General features: G+C 41.0%; 1 protein-coding gene across 1 annotated transcript in view; it reads right to left on the bottom strand.

Moving 5' to 3' along the window:
• The window catches only part of SRD5A2 (steroid 5 alpha-reductase 2), a 36,191-nt gene extending 12,087 nt beyond the window's left edge, over positions 1-24,104 (bottom strand). Inside the window, exons 1-2 of the mRNA XM_045447241.1 lie at positions 23,775-24,104; positions 783-946 (exon numbers count right to left, since the gene is read on the bottom strand). Of these exons, the coding sequence (XP_045303197.1) occupies positions 783-946; positions 23,775-24,055 (445 nt within the window). The 5' untranslated portion in view covers positions 24,056-24,104. The remainder of the gene's footprint in view (positions 1-782; positions 947-23,774) is intronic.
• Between the last annotated feature and the right edge of the window lie 435 nt (positions 24,105-24,539).

The raw sequence follows: 24,539 nt of genomic DNA, 5'->3' as shown, positions 1-24,539 counted from the left end.
CCTGGCAAGAGGTCATCGCTGCTCAGATTAGGACAAAGTTGGAGCAGTGAGGGAGAAGTGAGCCCCGTTGGCACAGTTATGGAAGTAAATGCAGCTGTACTAGGCTGATGGATAGAACTGGATGTGTGATGTGAAGAGAAAAGTTAAGGATAATCCCTGCATTTTGGTTTGAGTCAAAGTAATGCACAATTGAACCTTCCCAACTTGAGTTCCTCTTGCAGATAATGAAAAAAAAATTCAACAGTGTCTTCTACTATTTTAGATAAATGGTCAGGAAAAGTCTCTTTGAGGAGGCACAACTTGATAGAGACCTAAGTAAAGTGAGGGACCAATCTCCATGAATATATGTGGACAGAACATTCTAGACAGAGGGAATGGTCTGTTTGAAAGTTTTGGGGCCAGACCAGCTTGGCCATTTCAGGCCCAGCAGGAAGTTCCCTGAGGCTACAGCACAGTAAGTGGATGGAGGCAGGAAATAGGGTTGGGAAATCGTGCAGGACAAACAATATTTGGGTGTCAGAAGCAGAGGCAGTGGTAAGGAATTTGTATTTCATCCTGAGAGTAATAGAATTCTGGAGGATTCTCGGGGCGGGGGGGGGGGAATGATGTTTTTCAAAGTGCTCTCCTACTGCTTTATAGAGGAAAGACTGGTAGTAGGGAGAGAAGAGGAGAAGGGAGTCACTAAGGGTTATTACAGTAGGGTGGGGAGAGGTGATGGTGATTCAGGCTGTTGGAAGGGATATTCACTGGGGTGTGGGTGGGAGATGGTCAGGTGTACTCACCCAGGCTAAACCGTATGTCTGTGTACCAATCAGCAGGGTATTCAGCACAGTAAATCAGATAGTAGCCTTGGAGAAGTCCATTTCCCATGCAGAAAACAAAGCCTTTGACGAGGAGCACAATTGGAAAAGGCCTCCCTCTAGTACGCAATGAGTATACAAATGTCCTGGGGTATATGGGAAAGAAAGGACAGGATACACTGTTTTAAAAAAAAAAATCAAATAAGATGAAACAATAAACAATTATATCAAGCCCATTCTTTAATTAATTAATTAATTATTTTGAGAGAGAGAGAGAGTGAGAGGAGGGCAAAGAGAGAGAGAGGGAGGGAAGGTAAGAGAGTGTGGAGCCCAGAGCGGGGCTCAAGTACACCTGGAGCAGGACTCAAATGCACAAACTATGAGGTCATGACCTGAGCCAAAGTCAGATGCTAAAACGATTGAGACACCCAGGTGCCCCACATCAAACCCATTTTATAAAATCATTTTCCGGTGAACTTATGCAAAGAAGAATATTATTATTCAATTCTACAGCAATCATTTATGCTATTATTTATCTCACTTCATTAAAATCCATAGTAGTCACCATTTATTACCTTATTTTATTCTCAGACCAGCCTTGAAAGTTACATTTCCTCTCCATCCAGTAGTTAATAAATTCAATCCTATGAGCCCAGAATTGGAGATCAGCTTTATATCAATCTACAAGTAAAATCCATACCATCCTGAAGAAAGGGAAAGCCTGGCCTGCCCCATGCAGCAGTGCAATGACATTTTTATAGCAGCCACTCAACGATGCATTTTTTCTATGTCTCTCTGATAGACTTAATTACTGATATTGTAGCATTTCTAGAAAGTAGACTGAAAAATCTCGTGAGAAAAGAGAGAGAGTCCTCTAAATGTTATGGAATCTAGAGTAATCTAGGAAGATCGAACTAAAAAAAATAGAAATAGCCTCAAAATAAAAATTTGCCAAGGTATAATTGAATGCTAGACATCAACTATATCTTCTTTGTAACTTTCCTCCTTTTATCGTTCAATATAATAATCATACAGGTAAGCTCATAAACCTACGTGAACAGGTCTTTAAGATTTTTAAAAATATTTTTATTTATTTTTGAGAGAATGAAAGAGAGACAGAGTGTGAGCAGGGGAGGAGCAGAGAGAGAAGGAGACACAGAATCCAAAGCAGGCTACAGGCTCTGAGCTGTCAGCACACAGCCTGACATGGGGCACGAACTCACAGACCGCGAGGTCATGACCTGAGCCAAAGCCCAACCGACTGAGCCACCCAGTTTAATGCATAACTATTAAATAAAAACCCATATAATCACTAAGCAAGTCAAGAAATAGAACATTCCCATCACTCCCAGAAGCCTCCCATGGGTCCCTCCCTATTCATGGTACCACCATCACCCCAGACATAACCACCATCCTGATTTCTGTGATAATTTCTTTTTGCTTCTTTACAATTTTACCACATTTGGATGCATCTATAAAAATATGGTTTATTTCTGTTCATTTTTTTTTTAATTTTTTTTTAATGTTTTATTCATTTTTGAGACAGAGAGAGACAGAGCATGAACGGGGGAGGGGCAGAGAGAGAGGGAGACACAGAATTGGAAGCAGGCTCCAGGCTCTGAGCCATCAGCCCAGAGCCCGACGCGGGGCTCGAACTCACGGACCGCGAGATCGTGACCTGGCTGAAGTCGGACGCTTAACCGACTGCGCCACCCAGGCGCCCCTTTCTGTTCATTTTTAATTCCATATGAATGGACTCATATTCTATGATTATTAGAGTATCATTAATGTCATGTCTTTAACTCATATTGTTAATATAAGCATGTTGTTGCATATAAGCTATATAGTTCAAGCATGTTGTTGTATATAAGCTATATAGTTGATATACTTTCATGGTTGTATATTACTGTTATGTATGAACATATCACATGTGTTTATCTATTTTACTTTGATGGATATTTGGGTTGCTTCCAAAGTCTTATAACCACTCATTATTTAATGATTTTACATTTTACTTTTAAACCTTTGATACATTTGGAATTTCTTTTGTTGTAAGAAGTTAGATAAGAATCCGACTTAAATCTTTTTCCTAATGGTAGTAAATTGACTTAATTCTTTTTTTCACTGACATGCACTACCATTGGTATTATTAAATTGCCATAAAAATTGATTCTTCTTCTAGACTCTCGATTCTTTTCCATTGATCTATTGATTGCCAGTATTACACTGTTTTAATAATTGTACTTTTAATATATATCTTAATACTAGGTGGGGCTAAGTAAACTCTACTCCTAATGTGGGGCTCAAACTCACAACCCTAAGATCAAGAGTTGTAAGCTCTAGTGACTGAGTCAGCCAGTTGTAGGTGCGGCTATTCTTAAATCATTACTCTTTTTGAGGCTTTTCAACTTATTCTACATTATGTATTTCTTCATCTGAACTTTAAAACCAACTCATGGAACACTCACCCCGCTAATTTTAGAAATACTCCTGGATGTAAAAATTAATTAAGGGAGGGAAATCGCAGAAGGGGGACCTCTAAGAGTTTGTAAAAAAGCATAAAAGCAAAGAAAAAACTGGCAAAAAAATAAAAGTCAAAATCAACTTTGTCAAAACTTTGGGTATTAGCCCAGACTTGCAGCAACATGGGGAGCATTTAGGCAAGAAAATAGCTGAATCTCAGGAAGGGCCACAAACACCGTGCATTTTAAGTTACTCACCTTAGTCCCATTTCCCACGTTCCAGCTCAGCACAGCCTCAAAAGTAACAGCCCGCATTCCCAGGATTGGAGGGAGGAAAACAGGGCTGGAGCCTTAGTCCCAAAGAGAAGTCATCATGTTATCTGTCTGGTGGTTCCCCTCAAAAGGCTTGTCTTTTGACCACCTCACTCAAACTTACCCAGGGCTAAATATTTCTGGGGAAGGGGGATGTTTTTGAATGTTTTACTAGGACAGTGGCCTGAGGCAACGGATAACAGGTGGGGCAGATGAAAAACTCATCCAAAAGCTTTAAAGGAAAGATGGAGGAATGAGATGTCCATAAGGGGTTTTGAAAATCTCAGGTATGTTTCTGGGAATCTACACAGCCATGAACATGCATAGGACCATGCACATGTTCAAAAACAGACCTGAAAATGTCCTACACTCTCACCTCTGATTGACCTTAAGGTTTGCACAAGTAGCTAACAAGGCTAAAAGCAGAGCTGTAAACTACATGGGTGATTACTGAACAAGTCCCTTAACAGACACCCAGAGGTCCTTGGCAAAGACAAGGGAGACTTAATTGGTTCCAGGAGTTTAGGGAAAGCTCTGTGCCATCATTAACTGATCATTGAGCTAACAAGCAGTGACTTCAGTGGCCACAACAATAAAGATGAAGACTTCAGAGAATGAGTTCAGAAAAGTCACTAAGCAAACAAACGACTATGACAATAGACAGCAACAACAACAAGCCCTGGAAGGCAGGGAGAATCTGATTCCCAGAGCTGCCACAAAGTATCATCAGAAATGCTTCATTTTCAACAATCAACCATGGGACATACAAAGAAACAGGAAGGTATGACCCATACACAGGGGAGAAAAGAAACCAAAAGACAGTGATGCTGTCCCTGAGAAGCCCTATCACTGAGCTTACCAGACAAAAACTATAAATTAACTATTTTAAATATTATGAAAACATACATTAATACAAGAACTTGTCCACAAATATTTATAGCAGCATTATTTATAGTAACCAAAATGAAACAACCCAAACGGGAATGGATGATGAATGGATAAGCAAAATGTTGTACATCCATACAATGACATGTTATTAAAACATAAGAAGGAATAAAGTAATGGTACATATGCTACATGAATGGACCTTAAAAACAATATCCTACGTGAAAGAGGCCAGTCACAAAAGGCCACATATTCTATGACTCCATCCATATGAAATGTCCAGAACAGACAAATCCTTAGAGACAGGTGGTTGCCAGGGGCTGGGGGATGAAGGAATGGGACTGACTGCTACCAGGTACAAGATTTCTTTTGGGGATGATGAAAATATTCCAGAATTAGACAACGGTGAAGGTTGCACAATTTTTTCGACATACTAAAAACCATTTAATTGTACACTTTAGTATGATGAATTTTATGGTATGTGAATTATATCTCAATTTTTAAGTTAACCAAGAGAAAATTCAAGCAGTGGTGCACAGGGGTTAAATTGTAAGGCTTCTTGGGGTGCCTTGGTGTCTCAGTCTGTTAAACGCCCGACTCTGGGTTTTGGCTCAGGTCATGATCTCACAGTCTGTGGGTTCGAGCCCTATGTCAGGCTCCATGCTGATGGTGCAGACCCTGCCTGGGATTCTCTCTCCCTCTCTCTCTGCCACTCCCCTGCACTCGCTTGCTCTCTCTCTCTCTCTCTGCCTCAATAAATGAATTTTTTTTTTTAATTGTAGGGCTTCTTCCATTTACTAGCTCTATGACCCTGTCACCTAACTTCATTCGTTGTGTCTGTCCCTTCATCCACCCCCATTTCATAGGATTGTGAGGATTAAGTGAGTCAGTATATGCAAGGTGCTTAGACCGGAACAAAGAAGAGATCAGTAAACGTGTTGTTTTTGGTAATGTGTTTATTAGGTTGTTGTTGACATTACCCTTTTATTCAGGTACAGGTGGTTCCTTTGCACTAACTCAGGTCTTTTTTGTGTGTTCCCCAGTACATTTTTAAGTTTCTTCACATAGATTTTGCACATTTTTTATGTTTAATCCCACGCTTTTTAAAATCTTATTTTGTGTGACTGTCAATGGGATTTTCCATTGACCTCTATTAACTGATTGTTTTACATATAGAAGGCCTTTGATTTTTCTACTATTAATATATTAATTTTGTTCCCAACCACATCCTGAATTCCTTATTATTTATAATAGCTTTCCAGTATATTTTCCAGGATTTCCTGTAACTAATGTTATACTTCACTCTTAGAAGATTCTGGAAGGCTTCATTCTTTGACCGTGCTCTGGAATGACATATAGCACTAGAATTACACAGTCTTTAAAAATTTGGCAGAAGCTTTTTGTGAAATCTGTCTAGGACTACACTGCTGGGAGAAGGGTTTGTTGTTATTATTGATGATATCTCTATTTCTCTCAGAATAATTGGTTTCTTTGTCTTATCTATGCCTTCTGGGGCACTCTAGTAAGTCCTGAAAAACACATGTTTTTTATACAAAATCAGGCTTTATACAAAATCATGTTTAAATACATTTAAAACTCAAGTTTTTAAATGTATTTGCATAAGGCTGAGAAGATCATACTTTATGATACTTTTAAACTCTCAGTACATTTTCTTATTACTCCTTCACCACAAGGGTCTTTCTTACTATCCTTTTATAGCCACATCCTCTCCCCATTCCTGGTAACCACTAACCTGTTTTCATTTTCCACAGTTTTGTCATTTCAAGATTATGTTAAGTGGATCGAACATATGTAGTTTTTAAAGTGGTTTTTGTCACTCAGCATGATTCCTTCAAGATTCATCCAAGTTCCGAGATTTATTTGTAAGTGAAAAAAAGGAAGCTGATAAAGAGTATATTACAAAAAGCTTGCCATCGTTTTGTAATCAAGAAAAGGAGGGGCTCCCGGGTGTCTTGGTTGGTTAAACATCTGACTTCACAAGCCCCCCGTCCGGTTCTGTGCTAACAGCTCAGAGCCTGGAACCTGCTTTGGATTCTGTGCCTCTCTCTCTCTGCCCCTCCCCTGCTTATGCTCTGTCTCGCTCTGTGTCTCAAAAAATAAAATAAAACGTTTAAAAAAATATTTTAAGGAAATAATATATACATTTATTTTTTATAAAAGCATTATTGAGATAAAATTCACATATACAAAATTCACCCTTTGAAGTGCACAATTCAGTGGTTTTTAGTATAGTCACAGAGTTGTGCAGTCATCACCATTATCTAATTCCAGAATATTTTCATCACCCCAAAAAGAAATCCCGTAACTGGTGGCAGTCAATTCCAATTTTCCACACCCCCAACACCACCAGCTTCTGGTCAACAACCAATCTACTCTGTCTGTAAGGATTTGCTTCTTCTGAACATTTCTTACCAATGTAATCACACACGATGTGGTCTTCTGTGACTGAGTCCTTTCACTTAGCATAATGCTTTCCAGGTTCATCCACGTTGTACTGTGTATCAGAACCTCCTTCCCTCTTGGGGCGCCTGGGTGGCTCAGTTGGTTAAGCGGCCGACTTCGGCTCAGGTCATGATCTCGCGGTCCGTGAGTTTGAGCCCCGCGTCAGGCTCTGTGCTGACCACTCAGAGCCTGGAGCCTGTTTCAGATTCTGTGTCTCCCTCTCTCTGACCCTCCCCCATTCATGCTCTGTCTCTCTCTGTCTCAAAAATAAATAAAAACGTTAAAAAAAATTTAAAAAAAGAGCCCCCTTCCCTCTTAAAACTGAATAATATTCAATTATATGGATATACCACAATTTGTTTACCCATTTGTAAACTGATAGAAATATGGGTTGTTTCCACTTTTTAGCTACTAGGAGTAATGCTGCCATGAGCATTCATGTCTAAATTTTATGTGAATGTATATTTTCCATTCTCTTGGGTAGATACCTAGAAGTGGAATTTGTGGGCCTTATGGTTATATTAACATTTTAAGGAACTGACAAACTGTTTATCAAAGTGGTCACATTTGCTTACTTTTGCAAAACAAAACAAACCCTAAAGGGTAAATGAGAAACTAATTTTAAAAGATACTTAGCTATAGAGGGCAGAAGGAAGGGAAAGGATAAAGAGTATAAGGGATTGAGGTGGAAATGAAACGTCACTGAATTCACCTTTTTTTAAAAAAAATTTTTTTTAACATTTATTTATTTTTGAGAGATAGAGTGAGACAGAGCACGGGTGGGGGAGGGGCAGAGAGAGGGAGGGACACAGAATCCAATGCAAGCACCAGGCTCTGAGCTGTCAGCACAGAGCCTGACGCAGGGCTTGAACTCACAGACCACAAGATCATGACCTGAGCTAAAGTTGAATGCTTAACCAACTGGGCCACCTAGGCACCCCATTTACCTTTTTATATAGCTTTGAAATATGGCCCATGTGAATGCCTTTATGTTTAAAAAGTTGCAAAAAGAGCAAACTGTAAAAGTGAAAACAAAGAGAAACATAAATCCAGTTGTATATAAAGTTGGTAACACAAGCACATACACAAAAAGAATCCTTTCAAGTGACTTTTGAACATGGTACTATGACTGTATATCCTTAGTGGGACAGAAAGAATGGCACAGAAATAACAACTGATTTTTTTATTTTTATCAGTAATAATGGTATTGTAATATAAATTATTTTATTAATATTGTCAGAGAAAGCCAACAAGTATACATACTATACACATACATGCACATGTATGTAGCACATACATGCTATTGTGATTAAGAACTAAGATTTTCAGGGGCTCCTGGGTGCTGTAGTCAGTTGGGTGTCCAACTCTTGATTTTGGCTCAGGTCATCATCCCAGCATTGTGGAATTGAGCCCCACGTCAGGTTCAACACTGAGCACTGAGCGTGGAGCCTGCTTAGGATTCTCTCTTTCTCTCTTGCTCTCTCTCTCTCTCTCTCTCTCTCTCTCTCTCACCCCCTCTGCCTTTCTCCCCTGCTCACATGCTCTGTCTTTCTCTCTCTCTCTAAAATAAAAATAAAGGTAAAAAAGAAACTAAGATTTTTGGTGTAAAAGAAAAGGATATGAATATAAAGTCAAAGGAAATGTAATGTTGAATTTGAATTGGAGGTATCATATAAATTCATGACTTGTAATTCTGACCCACTCAAAGACCTAGGAGTAATGACACGCCCATAGCAATAAGCACCAGGTCTTCATTTGTGAATGCTATTCTCTAAAAGAAGCAGGCCACCATGGAGAAACAGCTCATTCCAGATCAGAGGCAGAAAAAGTATAAGGTGAGACAGAAGTGTTTTGGTTGTGTTGGAAAGTAAGGAAACAATCCAAGATCAAAAGGGAGATGACGGGGACTGTCAAAATGACATACGTGCCAACCGGAAAGGAGTTCCACTGGCCAAATTTGTAACAAATTGCATATCAAAAAGAATAATGCCTATAGTTGATGGTTAATATCTGTAAACTGAGGTTAATCTTTACTACCTCATTGGATTCCTGTAAAAATTAAATGTTTATGCAAGGAAATATGCCTGACACAGGATAGTTGCTGAAGATTTTGTTTCTCTTCCCCTTCATACCCCATGAAGCCTTGAGGGCCTAAGGGTAGCTTAAGTTCTCAAAGGGAAAGGGTCCTGGGAGGCTACAGAAAGGTTATTTGAAAAATGTTTTAAATAGTTGCTTGCCTCCCAGAGTGGCCCTGTCAGTGCCAACAATGCCCCCAAACTGGTGCTCGCATGTGAGCCATGCTTCCAGATCAAATCACATATCTGCCTCACCCCTAACCTCTAGACCTTTTAAATCTGAATGCAAAGCCAAAACTCATCATATCTCATCCAAAGGAGTGTGTTATAATCAGAACAGGCTCATGGCTATAATAAAGAACTCTAAAGTATCAGAGTTTCCACATAACAAAAGTTCATTTCTTGCTCATGCCACAGCATAATGTTCAGCGGTGGTGCTCTGCTCCACAATCATTCAGGGTCCAGACTCTTCCAGGCCATCTTCCTCCTCTGATGGGCAAACAAAGAGAGAGAGCATAGAGGATGGTGTATACATTTTCCCAAGGGCCAGGCCGTAGGCTGGAAGAGGCCTCACTGGGAAATGTAGCCTCACTGGATTTCCCAGCAGGAAAAAGGAAAAGAGGGTTGGTGAAACCCATCATAAGGAACAGGCTCTCGAAAGTCAGGAGCCCCAGAAGGGCAAATAATCCTTCTGATCTGAATGATTTTGCTGCTGGAAAGCTGGAAGCAGTTCAAAATAAATGTTTCAATGTAGAAAGCAATAAAAACAATGAAGATAAAGGAAAAGAGAGTCAAGTAGCCCAAGAGGTTGACAATTAGTGCTATGGAGGGTGCAGGTGAGTTTCACATTCAGATCCCACATATGCTCTGAGACTCAGTTTTCCTGATCCGGGACCACTTTGCTTTAATTCCCTCCTACACTGCTAATGACATTTTCATTCTCTTGTGTTTGTTCTGATACAGAAACTGATAAGTACTCTGTAAATATAAAGTTTTCTATCACTGCTAAGTAAATATTCATTTTGGGGGACTCTTATTGGAAAGGGTTAACTGAAATTCCAATTCCAAATTAAATTAAAGAAACAACCTTTAAAATTACACATCTTCCATAGACCAACTCATATTTAACTAAGTCTTCTTCAAATATAAATGCTATTGCTAAGATTATCAAGCCTATTGAAGACTTTTCACTATATGAAATTTTAGATTTCATTGTCAATCAAAATAAATTCAAATTCTATATGTAAATACAAGGTTTCCATGTATCTATTTACTTGTTATGTGTAGTAATAATTCCTTCCTCAATCCATGTCTCCCTTCATCCACCACCCCATTGTTTTGCTTTCCTTTACAGCAAAACTCCTTCAAAGAGTTGTCTATACTTGCCATCTCTCTGTCTCTCCTCCTCTTCTTTCTTCCTTCCCCAGCCACAGAAACTGATCTTGGCAAGACCACCAGAGACCTTCATATTTCCAGATCCAAGAGTCCATTTTCAGCTCTCTTCTTATTTGACAAGTTAACCTCTCCATCCTTCTGGAAACACTTTCTTCACTCAGCTTCCAGCACACCACTTTCTCTTGGTTCTTCTACTTTACTGATTTCTCCTCATTTTCCTTTGCTGCTTTCTCTTTATTTCCTTGACCTGTAAATATTGGAGTGCTCCAGGGCTCAGGACTCCTTTCTTTATTTATAGCCTCTATAGATGAGACCATGTCTAGTCTCATATCTTTAAATATCATACACAGAGTGACAACTCCCAAATTTATGTCACCAGACAGGATGTCTGCAGTCCTTGAACTCAGATTCATACAGCCAGTGTTCCACTAGACTTCCAGTTTAAAGGATATCTCAAAGTTAATACATCCAAACCCAAAACCCTGATTCCCCACCCTTCCCAAAACCTGCACTTCCCTAAGTCTGCCTCATCTCAGTAAATGGCAAGTTCATTCTTCCAATTGCTGATTGTGGACCTTGAACCACTGTTGACTCCTCTCTCTCTCTCACTCTCTCTCTGCCTCTCTCTCTCATATACCACATTAAATCTATTAACAAATCATATCAGCTCTACATTCAAAATATTTCCAGAACCTGACTGCCTCTCACCAACTCTATCAAATAGAAAAATATCAAGAAGTTCTCCAAAAGTTGGAAACTTAACAGAATACTTCCAAATAATTTATGGTTCCAAGAGTAAGCTTCAAAGGATATCAAAAACTATATTGAACTCAATGAAAATTAAAATTACAATGTATCAAAATTCATGGGACACAGCTAAATCAGTGCTGAGACAGAAATTTGTTGCACTAAATGCATACAATTAGAAAAGACGAAAGGTCTCAAAGCTCCCACCTTAAGAATCTAGGAAAAAAAGATCATAATAAATTCAAAAGAGGCAGAAGAAAGGCAATAATAAAGATAAAAGCAGAAATCAAGGAAATTAAACATTAAAATGATAAGTGAGAGAGGAGAGGGAAGAGAGAGTTACTGCTGAGCCAGGGAAGAATCTGAAGCTCACAGATGTGGTAATTTTCCTAGGACCACATGAGATGAGATTCAAATGAGGGTCCTCTGCTTCAAAATAACTCACTCATTTCCAGTTGGAAAGAGAAATTGTGATCAACATATACAACTGGGGGAAAAAAATCCCACATACCCTTCAAAAGAACCCAGGTTTGGTTTTCAGACATTTTAGTTCAAAGATCTATTACATCTATTGGAGTCATCTATTGTATTTGCCACCCAATATTCATTCTTCCTTCTTAGAGTAACTACCTTGGTTCTCCTTCCCATCTTAGCCCACAAGAGGGTTCATCCTCTTCAGGCTCCTCAGCCAATCAAAACAGAGATAGCCTTATCACTGTGGTTATTTCAGAAATTGGCATGTAACCCAACAAATCCCAATAAGGTTTTGCTTACATTCTTTTGAGAACTGTTCTTTTCCACATGTCCTGGATCAGAGAGGATATAAGCTGTTAGATCCTACAGTTGTCTTGCCACCACTAAAGGACAGCCTTTCAGAGAACAGAACCAGAAAAGGTACAGCCAATAGCTGGAGAGAGAAACTGAGTCTTGATGGTATCTTTAGAACCACGCATCAATCTGGACCTGAAGTCAGAATTTTTCAGTCATGAGAGTTAACAAATTCAGGTTTTATGTAAGTCCATTTGAATTGATTTTTCTGTTACTTGGAACTGAAAGAGTCCTTATTAAAGCACCATCACACTGTTCTCCTTTGAAATAAATCAAACTTTCCAAAGATAAAGCCAGGAATGGTGAGGGTTTTCAGTTGTATTTAATCATAAAATAGAGTTGCCCCCCAATTTTTCCCTTTGGAGCAGAACCCACCAAGAGGGTCTTCTGTATGCCAAAGGGCATTGGGCCAACTAATCCTCTGAGCCCTTGGTTCACTTCCCTGAGTCCTTCCAATGAAATAATAAACACTGACAATGAATAGTCACTTGTCTGTATATACACAGGTGATACCTGTTATTGTAAATAATGGTTTTGGATATATTAGAGAGTGGGGTATGTAGGCCAAATGCAAGGGTGACTAGACACAGAATGAGTCAGTGATGCATCCCATCCAAGCTTACATTTTTTATGGACCTTGAGTCAAATGGTGGCCCCCTAGAAAAGATGTGTCCATCCCTAATCCCCAGAACTTGTGAATATCACTTTATAGCAAAAGAGTGAAGACTGTGTTATATGGCAAAAGATGTGATTAAATTAAGGGTCCTGAGAAGAGAGTATCCTGGATAGTCTGGGTGTACCCTGACTGCAATCACATGTAGCCTCATACAAGAAAGGGGCAGAAAAAGAGAAGAAAGACACACAGACAAAAGGCAATGTGAAGACAGAGAACAGAGATGTGACCACGAGCCAAGGAATGTTGATAGCCACCAGAAGACAAAAGAGGTAAGAAATGGGTTTTCCAGAGGGACCACAGCGCTGCTGACACCTTAATTTCAGACTTGTGGCCTCCAGAATGGCGAGAGAAAAAAAATTTCTGTTATTTCAAGCCACTCAGTTTGTGGTGATTTGTTATAGCAGCTACAGGGAAATAATAAGTCTTGTTAGAGTAATATTAGGCCATTGAGATTAATTTCAGTTCAGATATTTGGTAGGAAATACCAGCAAAGGACACCAGACAGCTAATGTTTGTATAGTGCTTCCTAAGTTCCAAGTAATATTCTAGGTACTATGCACATATTAACCCATTTAGTTATTAAAGTTACCTAGAGGGCACCTGGGTGGTTCAGTTGGTTAAGCGTCTGACTTCAGTTCAAGTCATGATCTCATGGTTTGTGGGTTTGAACCCCATGTCAGGCTCTGTGCTGACAGCTCAGAGCCTGGAGTCTGCTTCGGATTCTGTGTCTCCCTCTCCCTTTAACCTTTGCCTGCTCACACCCTGTCTTCCCCCCTTCCTCCCTCTCTCTCTCTCTCAAAAATAAGAAAGAAAGAAAGAAAGAAAGAAAGAAAGAAAGAAAGAAAGAAAGAAAGAAAAAAGAAAGTTACCCTAGGAGATAGGTATTACTATATTATTCCATTTTACAGATAAGGAAACTGAGGCACAATGAGAACTGGTATTTAGGTACAGGTAGAGCTAGTTCCAGAGTGTATGCTCTTGATCACTTCACTCTCTAGCAGTTACTATGTGGAAAAGGAATCAATCAGGCACATGGGGATTAGTCTACATCAGAGGTTCTCATTTCTGGTTGTACTTTCAAATCACCTTTAGGCTTTAGGAACCTAAAGGGGAAGAGTCACGCTGAAGACAAATTATTCAGAATCTTCAGCATAGAATCTTGAACATCAGTAGTGCTTAAGATTTCCATCAGATGATTCTAATGTGAAGTCAAGGTTAAAAAACACTGACATAATAACCTCCAATTTGCACATTTAACTAATTTTTTCAAGTTGGCTTTGACCAGATGTTTGGCTTCTCCAAAGGCTATGCCTACACAGAGAAATTAGATTGCCAAACCTAGTAAAAGGTCTAATTCAGTAAAACCACGTTGTTTTTTGCTGAAGTGGAATAGCTGACCATTTCCTATTAAGGGCTGGACCATGGGAAAAATTCAATGTGAGGTCTCCCCAAAGCAAGGATCCTGAGACTTCTTGTCATCTTGCTTTGACACCCTACAAGTGAAGATAGTCAGGTTCCATTATCCACCCCTAGTAGATATCTTCTGGTTTGAATCATCTAGTGGTCATGATCCAGTAGATCTATTTTAATTGTGAAAAACATTGAAATGATTAGCTCATGAAGACTTAAAATAAAGGAAGCCATTTTGAAGTTTTCTGTTTATGTTTTTTTATATCTTCATATTTGTGTCCTGGTAGTGCTGGGGGCTCACTCACTCACTTCTCCCTCTTCCTGCCTCTACCTCAACAGAGAAGTTCAATCTGAACATGTAATGAACTACCAAAGTTTTAAGGAACTTGGAGGGTTCCTCTGAGTGATAGAAAGATAATCATCATACAAGAGACATACTACTATTGATCACTATTTATACCCCCAAAGGTCAAAATCTGAGTATACAAATAGAATCAGATCAACCTCTTGGCCTGAGTAACTAATCAATTAATTCGAATAACTAGTTAAACTTTTTTTAAAAAAAATTTTTTAAGTGTTTATTCATGTTTGAGAGAGAGAGAGAGAGAGAGAGAGAGAGAGAGAGAGAGAGGTGAGAGTGGGCAAGAGAGAGTGGGCAGAGAGAGAGGGAGACAGAGAAACCGAAGCAGGCTCCAGGCTCTGAGCTATTAGCACAGAGTCCAATGAAGGGCCCAAACCCATGAACTGTGACATCATGACTTGAGACAAAGTCAAAAGCTTAACCAACAGAGTCACCCAGGTGCCCCTAACTTATCTTTTCAAGTTGACTGTTTGAGGTGGGTTTTGGCACTGTGTAGGAACACCTGCTCAGCCATTCACTCCAACTGCTCTTGACGAAATAAGTAAATTGTAGATAGCGACAAGGGGTGATTTTCAGCTTGAAGCACAAAATCCAGTAAGCTTTGCAGGCTCAGGGCAAAGTATGTAGACTGTTGGACACAAATACATCATCTCTCTAGGCTACAACTTTGTCCCCTTTATTTTTCATTGTTTGCAAAAAGAAATTTATGGTTTTCTAATTCCAGCTCTTTGGCTTTATACTGCAGCCCAGCTTTATTTTTTCTTTTTGTTTTTGTTTGTCTTGCTAGTTTTTAAATATAATTTGTTGTCAAGTTAGCTAACATACAATGTATACAGTGTGTTCTTATCTTCAGGAGTAGATTCCCACGATTTATTGCTTACATACGACACCCAGTGTTCATCCCAACAGGTGCCCTCCTCAATGCCCATCACCCATTTTCTTCTCTCCCCCATCACCCCCCCCCACCAACCCTCAGTTTGTTCTCTGTATTTAAGAGTATCTTATGGTTTGCCTCCCTCCATTTGAAACTATTTTTCCCCTTCCCTTCCCCCATGGTCTTCTATTAAGTTTCTCAAATGCCACATATGAGTGAAAACGTATGATATCTGTCTTTCTCTGACTGACTTATTTCACTTATGTAGCCCAGCCTTATAGGGCTTCTCATGCTGTTTGGAAACTGTTCTATATAGCCATGTAGCAATGAGGCCTACATAGTGCCATCATTCTGAGAACTTCTGAGAAATTTCTACCTTGATTTAAATATTGTCCTGGCACTCAGTAGCCCCGATCAAAGAGTACCATTTTTTTTAAATTTTATTTAAATCCAAGTTAGTTAACATACAGTGTAATAATGATTTCAGGATTGGAATTTAAAGATTCATCACTTACACATAATACCCAGTGCTTATCCCAACACCCATTTATAAAGGAAACCACTTTCAAGGGCAAAATGGGTGATGGACATTGAGGAGGGCACTTGTTGAGATGAGAACTGGGTGTCGTATGTAAGCAATGAATCATGGGAATTTACCCCCAAAACCAAGAACACACTGTACGTGCAGTACATTAGCCAACTTGACAATAAATTATATTAAAAAAAAAAAGAAAGGACACCACTTTCAAAAATGGATCTGCCTCAGTGCATCTCCCTCCTACATCTCCATTCCATTGTTCATGCTGATGAAAAAAGGAAAAGCCTTTTCTGAGGTCTCTGTGGCAGAATTTACCATGCGAAAGTTTCAGTCCTGACATTCATAAGCATCTGCTGCTATCTCCCACACTCTATCCCCCAACTTATAGTCATGGAGCCACGGGACTCATGAAAATGAATCCCCCATTCTCCTATCATGCTTAGCTCTCCACAGGTTTAGAAACTTGTACCATGGGACCCAAAGTCCATTGCACATTAAACCTGAGAACAGAAAAAGTAATAGTTACAATGAAACAAAGGAAACTATTACAGACAGAATGTTTATGTCCCCCCAAAATTCATAGATTGAAATCTAATCCACAATGTGATGGTATTTGGAGATGGTGCCTTTGGAGGTAATTAAGTCATGAAGGTTGAGCCTTCGTGAATGGGATTAGTGCCCTTATAAAAAGAGGCAAGAGAGCTCACTCACCCTATTCCCACTATGTGAGGATACAACAGAAAGTCAGCCACCTGGAAACCAGAAAATGGCCATCAACCAAAATGAACCTTGCTAGCACCATGATCTTAGACTTCCAGCCTCCAGAACTGTGAAAAATAAATTTCTGTTGTTGATAATCCACTCAGCTTATGGTGTTGTATTATATGAACCTGCACTAAGATCAAAACACTCAGAACAAATTGGTGGAAAATTTAGAAACACAAACCAATGAGCTTAGCATAGTAAAACTGAGTACAAGTAGAGGCCACCAAAATCAACAAGTAAACAGGTCCTGCAAAATGTTCAAATTTTCAAAGATAAATGCTAAAACCCATTGGAGGGACTTTAGCTTCCAATCAACATGGAGTCAACAAGGACTAGATTTATCATCCAGGCTGAACAAAAATACAAACAAGACAAATTATACAAAACAATGATTTATAAAACATTGAACATCAGGCAATGAAAGACAAAGATCCCTGAGAGACACACACACACAAATGATGTGAGCTTTATAACTGATCTAGTTTACTTCGAGAGAGAGTTTTCCTTCCCAGGAAAGATGCCCTTCTCTCAGACAGAAGTTTGCAGATTTGCTGCACTGAAGAAAGAGAACTGAGATTCCAGATCAAGATATCTAGAAGTCTCAGGAGAGAGTACTGAAGATGAGAGATATACATCCAATATTTACAGGTCAAGGAAATAAATAATTTATCTCTCAGTTGGTTCTGAACTTGGGTAGGAGGAGGGAGTGTCCTCTATTTAATGCACACTCAGGCACAGACAAGACATTCAGTGACAGGACTGTGTCCCCCCCAATTAGGTCTGTATCTCCCTCAATTTGCATTTTCCCACCTGCCCTAGACCTCTCAGACTGACATTGCCACCACCCAACTTTCACACCAGAAAGAATGATAGACACATAATGATGATTCTTTCTTGCCTTCCTCCTGGAGAGCAAGCACCGGGAGGTGCTTCTCTGTGTCTCCTATGGACCTAGCATGCTTCTGAGCATGTGGAACGCTGACAAAGAATCAGAAGGCCGAGTTTAAGCCCCATGCTGCCCCTTCCTGGCCATGTGATGTCATACACATCACTTCGCCAGTTTGGATCATTGTTTCCTTATCTTATTTGTTCATTTTAAGCAGCATTACGTGAGATTTATTTTTTTTTTTAACGTTTATTTATTTTTGAGACAGAGAGAGACAGAGCGTGAACGGGGGAGGGGCAGAGAGAGAGGGAGACACAGAATCGGAAACAGGCTCCAGGCTCTGAGCCATCAGCCCAGAGCCCGACGCGGGGCTCGAACTCACGGACCGTGAGATCGTGACCTGGCTGAAGTCGGACGCTTAACCGACTGCGCCACCCAGGCGCCCCAAGCATTACGTGAGATTTAAAATGAGCAAGAAGTTCGTCCTTTCTTCAATGTGGCAAAAATGAAATGGTCAAGATCTCTTAAAGCTTGTTTACATTTTTGGCAAACAGAGCTCTATATTTTTCAGATGTGCTTATGATGTCATCCCATTTAGATGTAAACTCCAAGACTCCTCCTATTTCCCACAGGGTTCAGATAAAGGACTTGGAACCTAGGAATTCTCAGTAAATGATGTCACTACCAAATTAGCGTTTAAATGCACCAGAAATTTTCTAGAATCTGCCCATTGCTTTGCTACAGGATTTAACAAAATTTTATTATAGTATTACCTGAAATACAATCAATTTACTGATTGTAAAGCTATGCCACTCATGGTTTTCTTAAGGAGAGGCCGGCAAAAATTAACGGTCCACAGGCCAGAGAAGGAACACAACCACATTCATTTGTGCACATATTACCTGTGGCTGCTTTCATGCTATAACTGCAGAGTAGAGTAGTTGCAGCAGAAACTATATGCCTGCCAAGCCCAAAAGAGTTACTATCTGGCGTTAACCCTCATTCTAAAGAACCCTTTAGTTACTCTTACTTGATCAAATTATGCTTCATGAATGTCCTTAACTTATGATCAAGTGACAACAAAAATGTGGCTCATCCTGCTTTTCTTCTCAATCTGCAAGAGAAGAAACTTGTCTAGATGGTTTCCAATGTAGGCATCACTCAACACTGATTCTTAGCCAACGAGTCGTTTCCTTCGTAAGGATTTTAGAGGTTTTTTTTTTTTTTTTTTTTGAGTTTTTATTGTTTTATTTTACATGTAAGGACACATTTTTCTTTTTTTTTTTAATTGAAATAGATTTATACACAACGTTACATTAGTTTCAGGTGTACAACATAGTGATTTGACAAATTTATATATTATTCTATGTTCACCACAAGAATAGCCACCATCTGTCACGATACAATGTGATTATACTACCATTGACTATATTCCCTGTGGTGTACCTTTCATCCCGGTGACTTATTCATTCCATTACTGAAAGACTCTATTTTCCATTCCCCTTCACCCATTTTGCCCATTCTCCTCATCCCCTCCCCTCTGGCAACCATCAGTGTGTTTCCTGCATGAGGTTGGATTACTTCTGAATATTTGAGACATCAGCACTGCTTGTGAGATTGGAGAAGCATTGGCAAGGCACATCCGGAGATTCGAGTCCCAGCCCCCTCTTTGCCCCTAATTCTTGGTGCTTTATTTCTGTAAAATGAGGATGCTGGATGAAGTTTCCTTAGAGAAGATAATCATGATCCAGTGTGTAAAGTGCCTCACAGAAGGTCACACTGGCTGCTATGAAAGCCCAAGGAATGGTATCACCCCTGGATTTACAGAGAAGGGACTCAGAGAAAGAAAGCTTCTTGAAGGAAGTGATCCCTGATCTGAGTTTTGAAGAATAAGGGAGAATTCATGCTTCTGGAGAATGAACTGACCCATTGAAGCAAAAATGCATCTTATGGAAGCCATCATTTTATTTGGCTAATTGGGAAATGTCATCTGTTTCAACATCTAAACCCCAGGAAAGATCTAAATTTAAACAGACTCTAAAGTGCACACTATGCTGTGCTTCTGGATGGATACATGTCAGGAAAAGTCACACTGCAAGCAACTTTTCACAATATAGTCACCTTTTTTTGTGAAAAGAGCCTTCTTTTCCTTTTTCAGCTAAATACCAAAGTCACATCCAAGTCTTGAAAAAGACATCAACTGCCACAGCATAGGTGGCATAATGATCATTGCATAGGACACAAAGGCTTCTCTGGAAACATGAGGATTAAACAGAGTGTGAGCAAAGGATCATTCCAGGGCTGTAGGCAAGGTCAACAGAGATAACTCTGACTTCAAAATAACTTTGGCAGTGGGATTAGACAACATGCTTACACAGCAATCTTTTCCTGTGGCTAGACCATCTAAACATCCACAACAATAGATTCCAAAGGGAGGAGAGCTGTCTCATTTGACCGAGCCATGCAATCTCAGCAGTAATTTCTAAGTATTCACTTGCTCTCCTACAATCCTGACTGCCTGTACTAATGTCAGAGGTAGAATCCATTCACACATTCAACAGATTTAGTGAGTACCAACTATCTACTGGCACTTTTCTATACACTGGGGACACAGTCATGAACAAATAAGACAAAAATCCTTGCCCCTGTGGAACTTACATTCTAGCATATCCCCTTTGTAAGGAGAAAAGTGAAAAGAGTTTTAACTTCTATTCATTAGGACATATTGCTGTTCTGAATAGTCCTGAAGGGACAGTTTGCAAAAGATTCTAAGCCACACTTGAGCCAGCCTTCCTCCTGAGCCCCTGTCCCTTCATCCTAGTTTCCGTGTCACAGCAATTTACAGAACAAAGTCAAGGAAGCCTGATGCTTTCTCCTGAAGGTACCCTTATTATCAAGCTACATAACTCCTAAAGCCTCAGCACAAAAATGTTCATAGCCTTTGAACCACCTCTGGGAATCTTGACTGACAAAACACTCCTACGTTCTGAAAAGAAGGTAGGTTGCAAAGACATGATTCATAGATTTAACCCCTGCAAAAAAAGGAGGGGGGCAAATTGAATGTCCAACTATAAATTAACAGATAGGTAAATTATTGTTTTACATGAGATGAAATCACAAGCAGCCATTAAGATTATATTTACAAAGATTCTATGATAATGTGGGAAAACACTTATTATAAAATGTTAGGTTATCAAGCAGAACAAAACCTATTTATATTCAATATAGCAAGCCTGTGTAAAAATCTACTAATAAAAATAAAAGTCTTGCTAGAAATGTTCCAAAATATTAACCACTGATATACTTAGGTGTGGAAATTATGGGTGTTTTTCTACTTTTTGTATTTTCTGTTTTTTCCTTAGTGAACATTTATTATTTTCAGAATAAAAAAATATTAATTGTAAGTCTAAGTAGGTCTTTAAAAGGTAAAGACAAGGCAGCAAGAACAAGCATAGAAGAGTTTATTATGGTAGCAAAGAACCTGACATCTGAATTCAAACTCTCTGGGTCTGAGCCATGGCTCCCCATGTTACTGTGTGGCCTTGGGCAAATGATTTAACCTTTTCTTCCTCCAGTTTCTCACTTGCAAAATGGGGGTGAAAACAGTGCTGATCTACATACGTTGGATGAGGATTAGTAGATAATCCACAAAGAGTGTTCAGCAGAGTATAACCTCATACACACTCAAAATGACAGCAGATCCAGTACTCCAGTGGCCTCGAAGAAAGAGCTCACACAAGGGGAAGGTGAGCAAATATCACATCTTCATGCCTCAAGAACAACTAACTCAGAGCTGTGCTTTCAGTGGGCAATTTTCCCTCCATCAGAATCCATCTCCAAATCCTTTATTTTTATTTTTAAAATTTCCCCTGAGATACAGGAGTGCTGATGCATAGGGCCACATGTACCCCAATGTTTACAGCAGCACTTTCAACAAGAGCCAAATTATGGAAAGCCTAAATGTCCATCAACTGACAAATGGATAAAGAAGATGTGGTTTATATACACAGTGGAATACAACTTGGCAATGAGAAAGAATGAAAACTGACTATTTGCAGCAACATGGATGGAACTAGAGGTATTACGCTAAATAAGTCAGTCAGAGAAAGACAGATACCATATGTTTTCACTCATATGTGGATCCTGAGAAACTCAACAGAAGACCAGGGGGGAGGGGGAGGGACAAAAAAGTTACAGAGAGGGAAGGACGCAAACTATAAGAGACACTTAAATACTGTGAACAAACTGAGGGTTGAATGGGGGTGGGGGAGAGGGGAAAGTGGGTGATGGGCATTGAGGAGGGCACCTGTTGGGATGAGCACTGAGTGTTGTATGGAAATCAATTTGACAATAAATTATGTTAAAAATGAATAAAATAAATAAAGTAAAATAAAACAAAATAAAAAAGATTTCCCATGAAAAAGATGGACAGTACATCGATACTCATTTTATGGGTAATTACTTCCTTGGTTTTTTTTTTTTTTTTCTTTTTTAATGTACGGGTCATCATTTATTGTGCAAAGTGACTTTTAATTTTAAAAACAAGTCTAAAAATTATGTTAATAGGACTGTTAGAGAACACCAATCATTACTTTAAGATGAAATGACCTCAAAAAAATACTGTCTATGGTGCTAACAGACCATAGAAGATAAAGCTTGAAGATAAAAGGCTTGAAGATAAAAGCCATTGTTGTAGAAGCATACTTTTTGGTCAAATGTCAATTCCAAAAACAGTGAAATCAAAAGATCGTCTCTTATCTGTTTGTTTGTTTTTTTTTTTTTTCCAGTACACATGAAACCATTTAAATCTGGGCAAAAGGACATTTTTATTTATTAAACCTGCACCTTGACCACAACAGACTTTTTGTAAATATTTGCACAAGGGACACCCATTTCTGAAATTTTAAATCTTAGTTCTTGTTGCTTGCCAATCCTCATCTTTTTAAAATAATGAGAATTCACTTTCAATTGTATAAATATTAAATCTTGACCAATAATAAAAGATCCAGAGGATAAGATAGGTTAACATTTGTCTCTCTACAAACTCCTGCTCCAAAAAATGAAGCGTCCGTTATGGAAAAGGATTGTGCCTTTCAGTTTCCAAAGGCATTCTTTATCCTAAATTCTAATCTAAACTTCCTTCATCTTTTGACTCCAGAAATGATCTACTCAAAATTAGTCTGTGCTTGTGTTCAACTTCTTGATTCGGTCTGGCAACTTTTCTCTGCCATGGACTCTGTTTTCGTCTTGCATGGACTTTGTGCCTGCTTAACGTGGTGAAAACATCTTGAACGGTAGAGTTTCACTGACTTAAGAGGTTCATTGAAACGGTGGAATTGCATTGACTTAGATTTGAATCTGGCCAGGCATTAGCTGCATCGTCTTCCTGGAGTCCCTTAACCTTTACTCAGCATCGGCTTCTTTGTCTGCATAGTGGCATAATTAATTACAGATGTCGCCAGGTTACAATGGGGCTGGAAGAGACACCAGAGGCTAAATGACGGGACGCAACAGGCAACTTACTCAGGTGCTCCTTCCCTCCCCAGGGAGTCTTTTTTGAGGGTCTGCAGTCAGTGTCCGAATCCCCGAAGCCTCTGGTTTCGGTCCCATCTTTCCTTAGACCGGAAGGTAAAGTTGTCCCGAATTTGGGATTCTTAATTTAGAAGAACATTTGAGCTCTAAATTAACTTCGACTCATTCACGCTTATGTCCCAGAGTAACTGACCAGGTAGATGAGTTGGTGGCGAGCGCAGCCCCTTAGGGCTGAGAACTGGGGTTCCCGCTCGGCCCAGGGGGTTCCCACACGTTCTCTCTCCCATCGTGGAAGTCCGGGTCAGGCTCTGCCCACCTCCCTCCTCAGACCCACAAAGGTGAAGTTATGGGTCTCTCCGAGCACGGCCTCCTCCGGGAGATGCCAATACGTAGACTCACTCACGATCCCAGGACCAGCCCGCCCCCCACCCTGCAAAGGAAAAGTGAAGGGGGACGGAAACGGAGTTGGGGGGGGGGGGGTGCGGTGAGCCGCCACAGGTGACCGAGCGCGCGAGCGGGGGGAACGGTGGGTGCCCGCAGCTCTGCCCAGCCTGAGCTTGCCAGCCCACCTCCCGCCCGCCGGACCTGCCTCCCCGCGGCAGCCGGAGGGCCCCAAGCCAGCCCGAGGGGCTCGCGGGGCCGGGGCAGTGTCCCGCAACGGCTCCTCGCCTGGCCCGCGCCCCGCCGGGTGCTCCCCTCGAGCCGGGCTCCGCGCTCCCTCGGCGCTCGTTCCTGGACGCCGCGCCCGCAGCGAGCAAACGCTACCTGTAGAAGTAATGTCCGCAGAAGAGGCCCAGAAGCACGGTGGCCGGAGGGCCGAAGAGAGCACGCGGCTGCCGGGCGAGGATCCCCGCAGGCACCGCGAAGGATGGCAACTCCTGCAGGAACCAGGCTGCGCGGGCTGGCAGGCGAGTAGCGGCGGGCATTGCGCGCTCCGAGTACTTCCCGTAGCCGGAGGGCTCCGCCACGTACAGGACGAATGCCCCCAGGGCAGCCAGGGCGGCACTGCCCGCCAGCACCGGGCTCTGCTGGCAGGGAACCCGCATCGCACCGTGTTCCCCGCCGGTGGCCGCAGCCCACGCAGAAGAGAGCGTGGTCTCACTGCCCCTTTATGGGGCGCGAGACGCCACCCTGCGTCCGCCCCTTCGGCTTTGGCCCCCGCCCCTCCATCCTGCTTTCTGCTTGGCGCGGCGAGCCCTGGCTCGGCTCAGCATCCATGCCCTTTTCGCACGGCTGGCGCTTGGGGAGGCAGCCGGGGAGCAGGCGAGGACGAAGGGATCCCCCACCGGACCCCGCCTGGGACTAGCCCTCGTCCGTGCCTCCGCCCGTGCGCCCACCCTCCCCACCATCTGCCACTGGCCTCCCCTTTAGATTGCCCTTCGAAGACCTGTTCCTTACCCATCACCCTCTGATGCTGTCGCTCCTAACACCAGGAAATCAGAAGAGAAAACCACAGGGACGATTTAGCCGGGGTCGTGCTCCCGTCCCAACACACTTCTGTTCCGCAGCCACGCGTCACCTCCATCCTCA

The sequence above is a fragment of the Leopardus geoffroyi genome, chromosome A3, assembly GCF_018350155.1.
Source record: "Leopardus geoffroyi isolate Oge1 chromosome A3, O.geoffroyi_Oge1_pat1.0, whole genome shotgun sequence".
In the NCBI taxonomy this organism is placed as follows: Eukaryota; Metazoa; Chordata; class Mammalia; order Carnivora; family Felidae; genus Leopardus; species Leopardus geoffroyi.
Note: the sequence above shows the minus strand (reverse complement) of the source record. Positions and strands in the feature narration are given on the sequence as shown.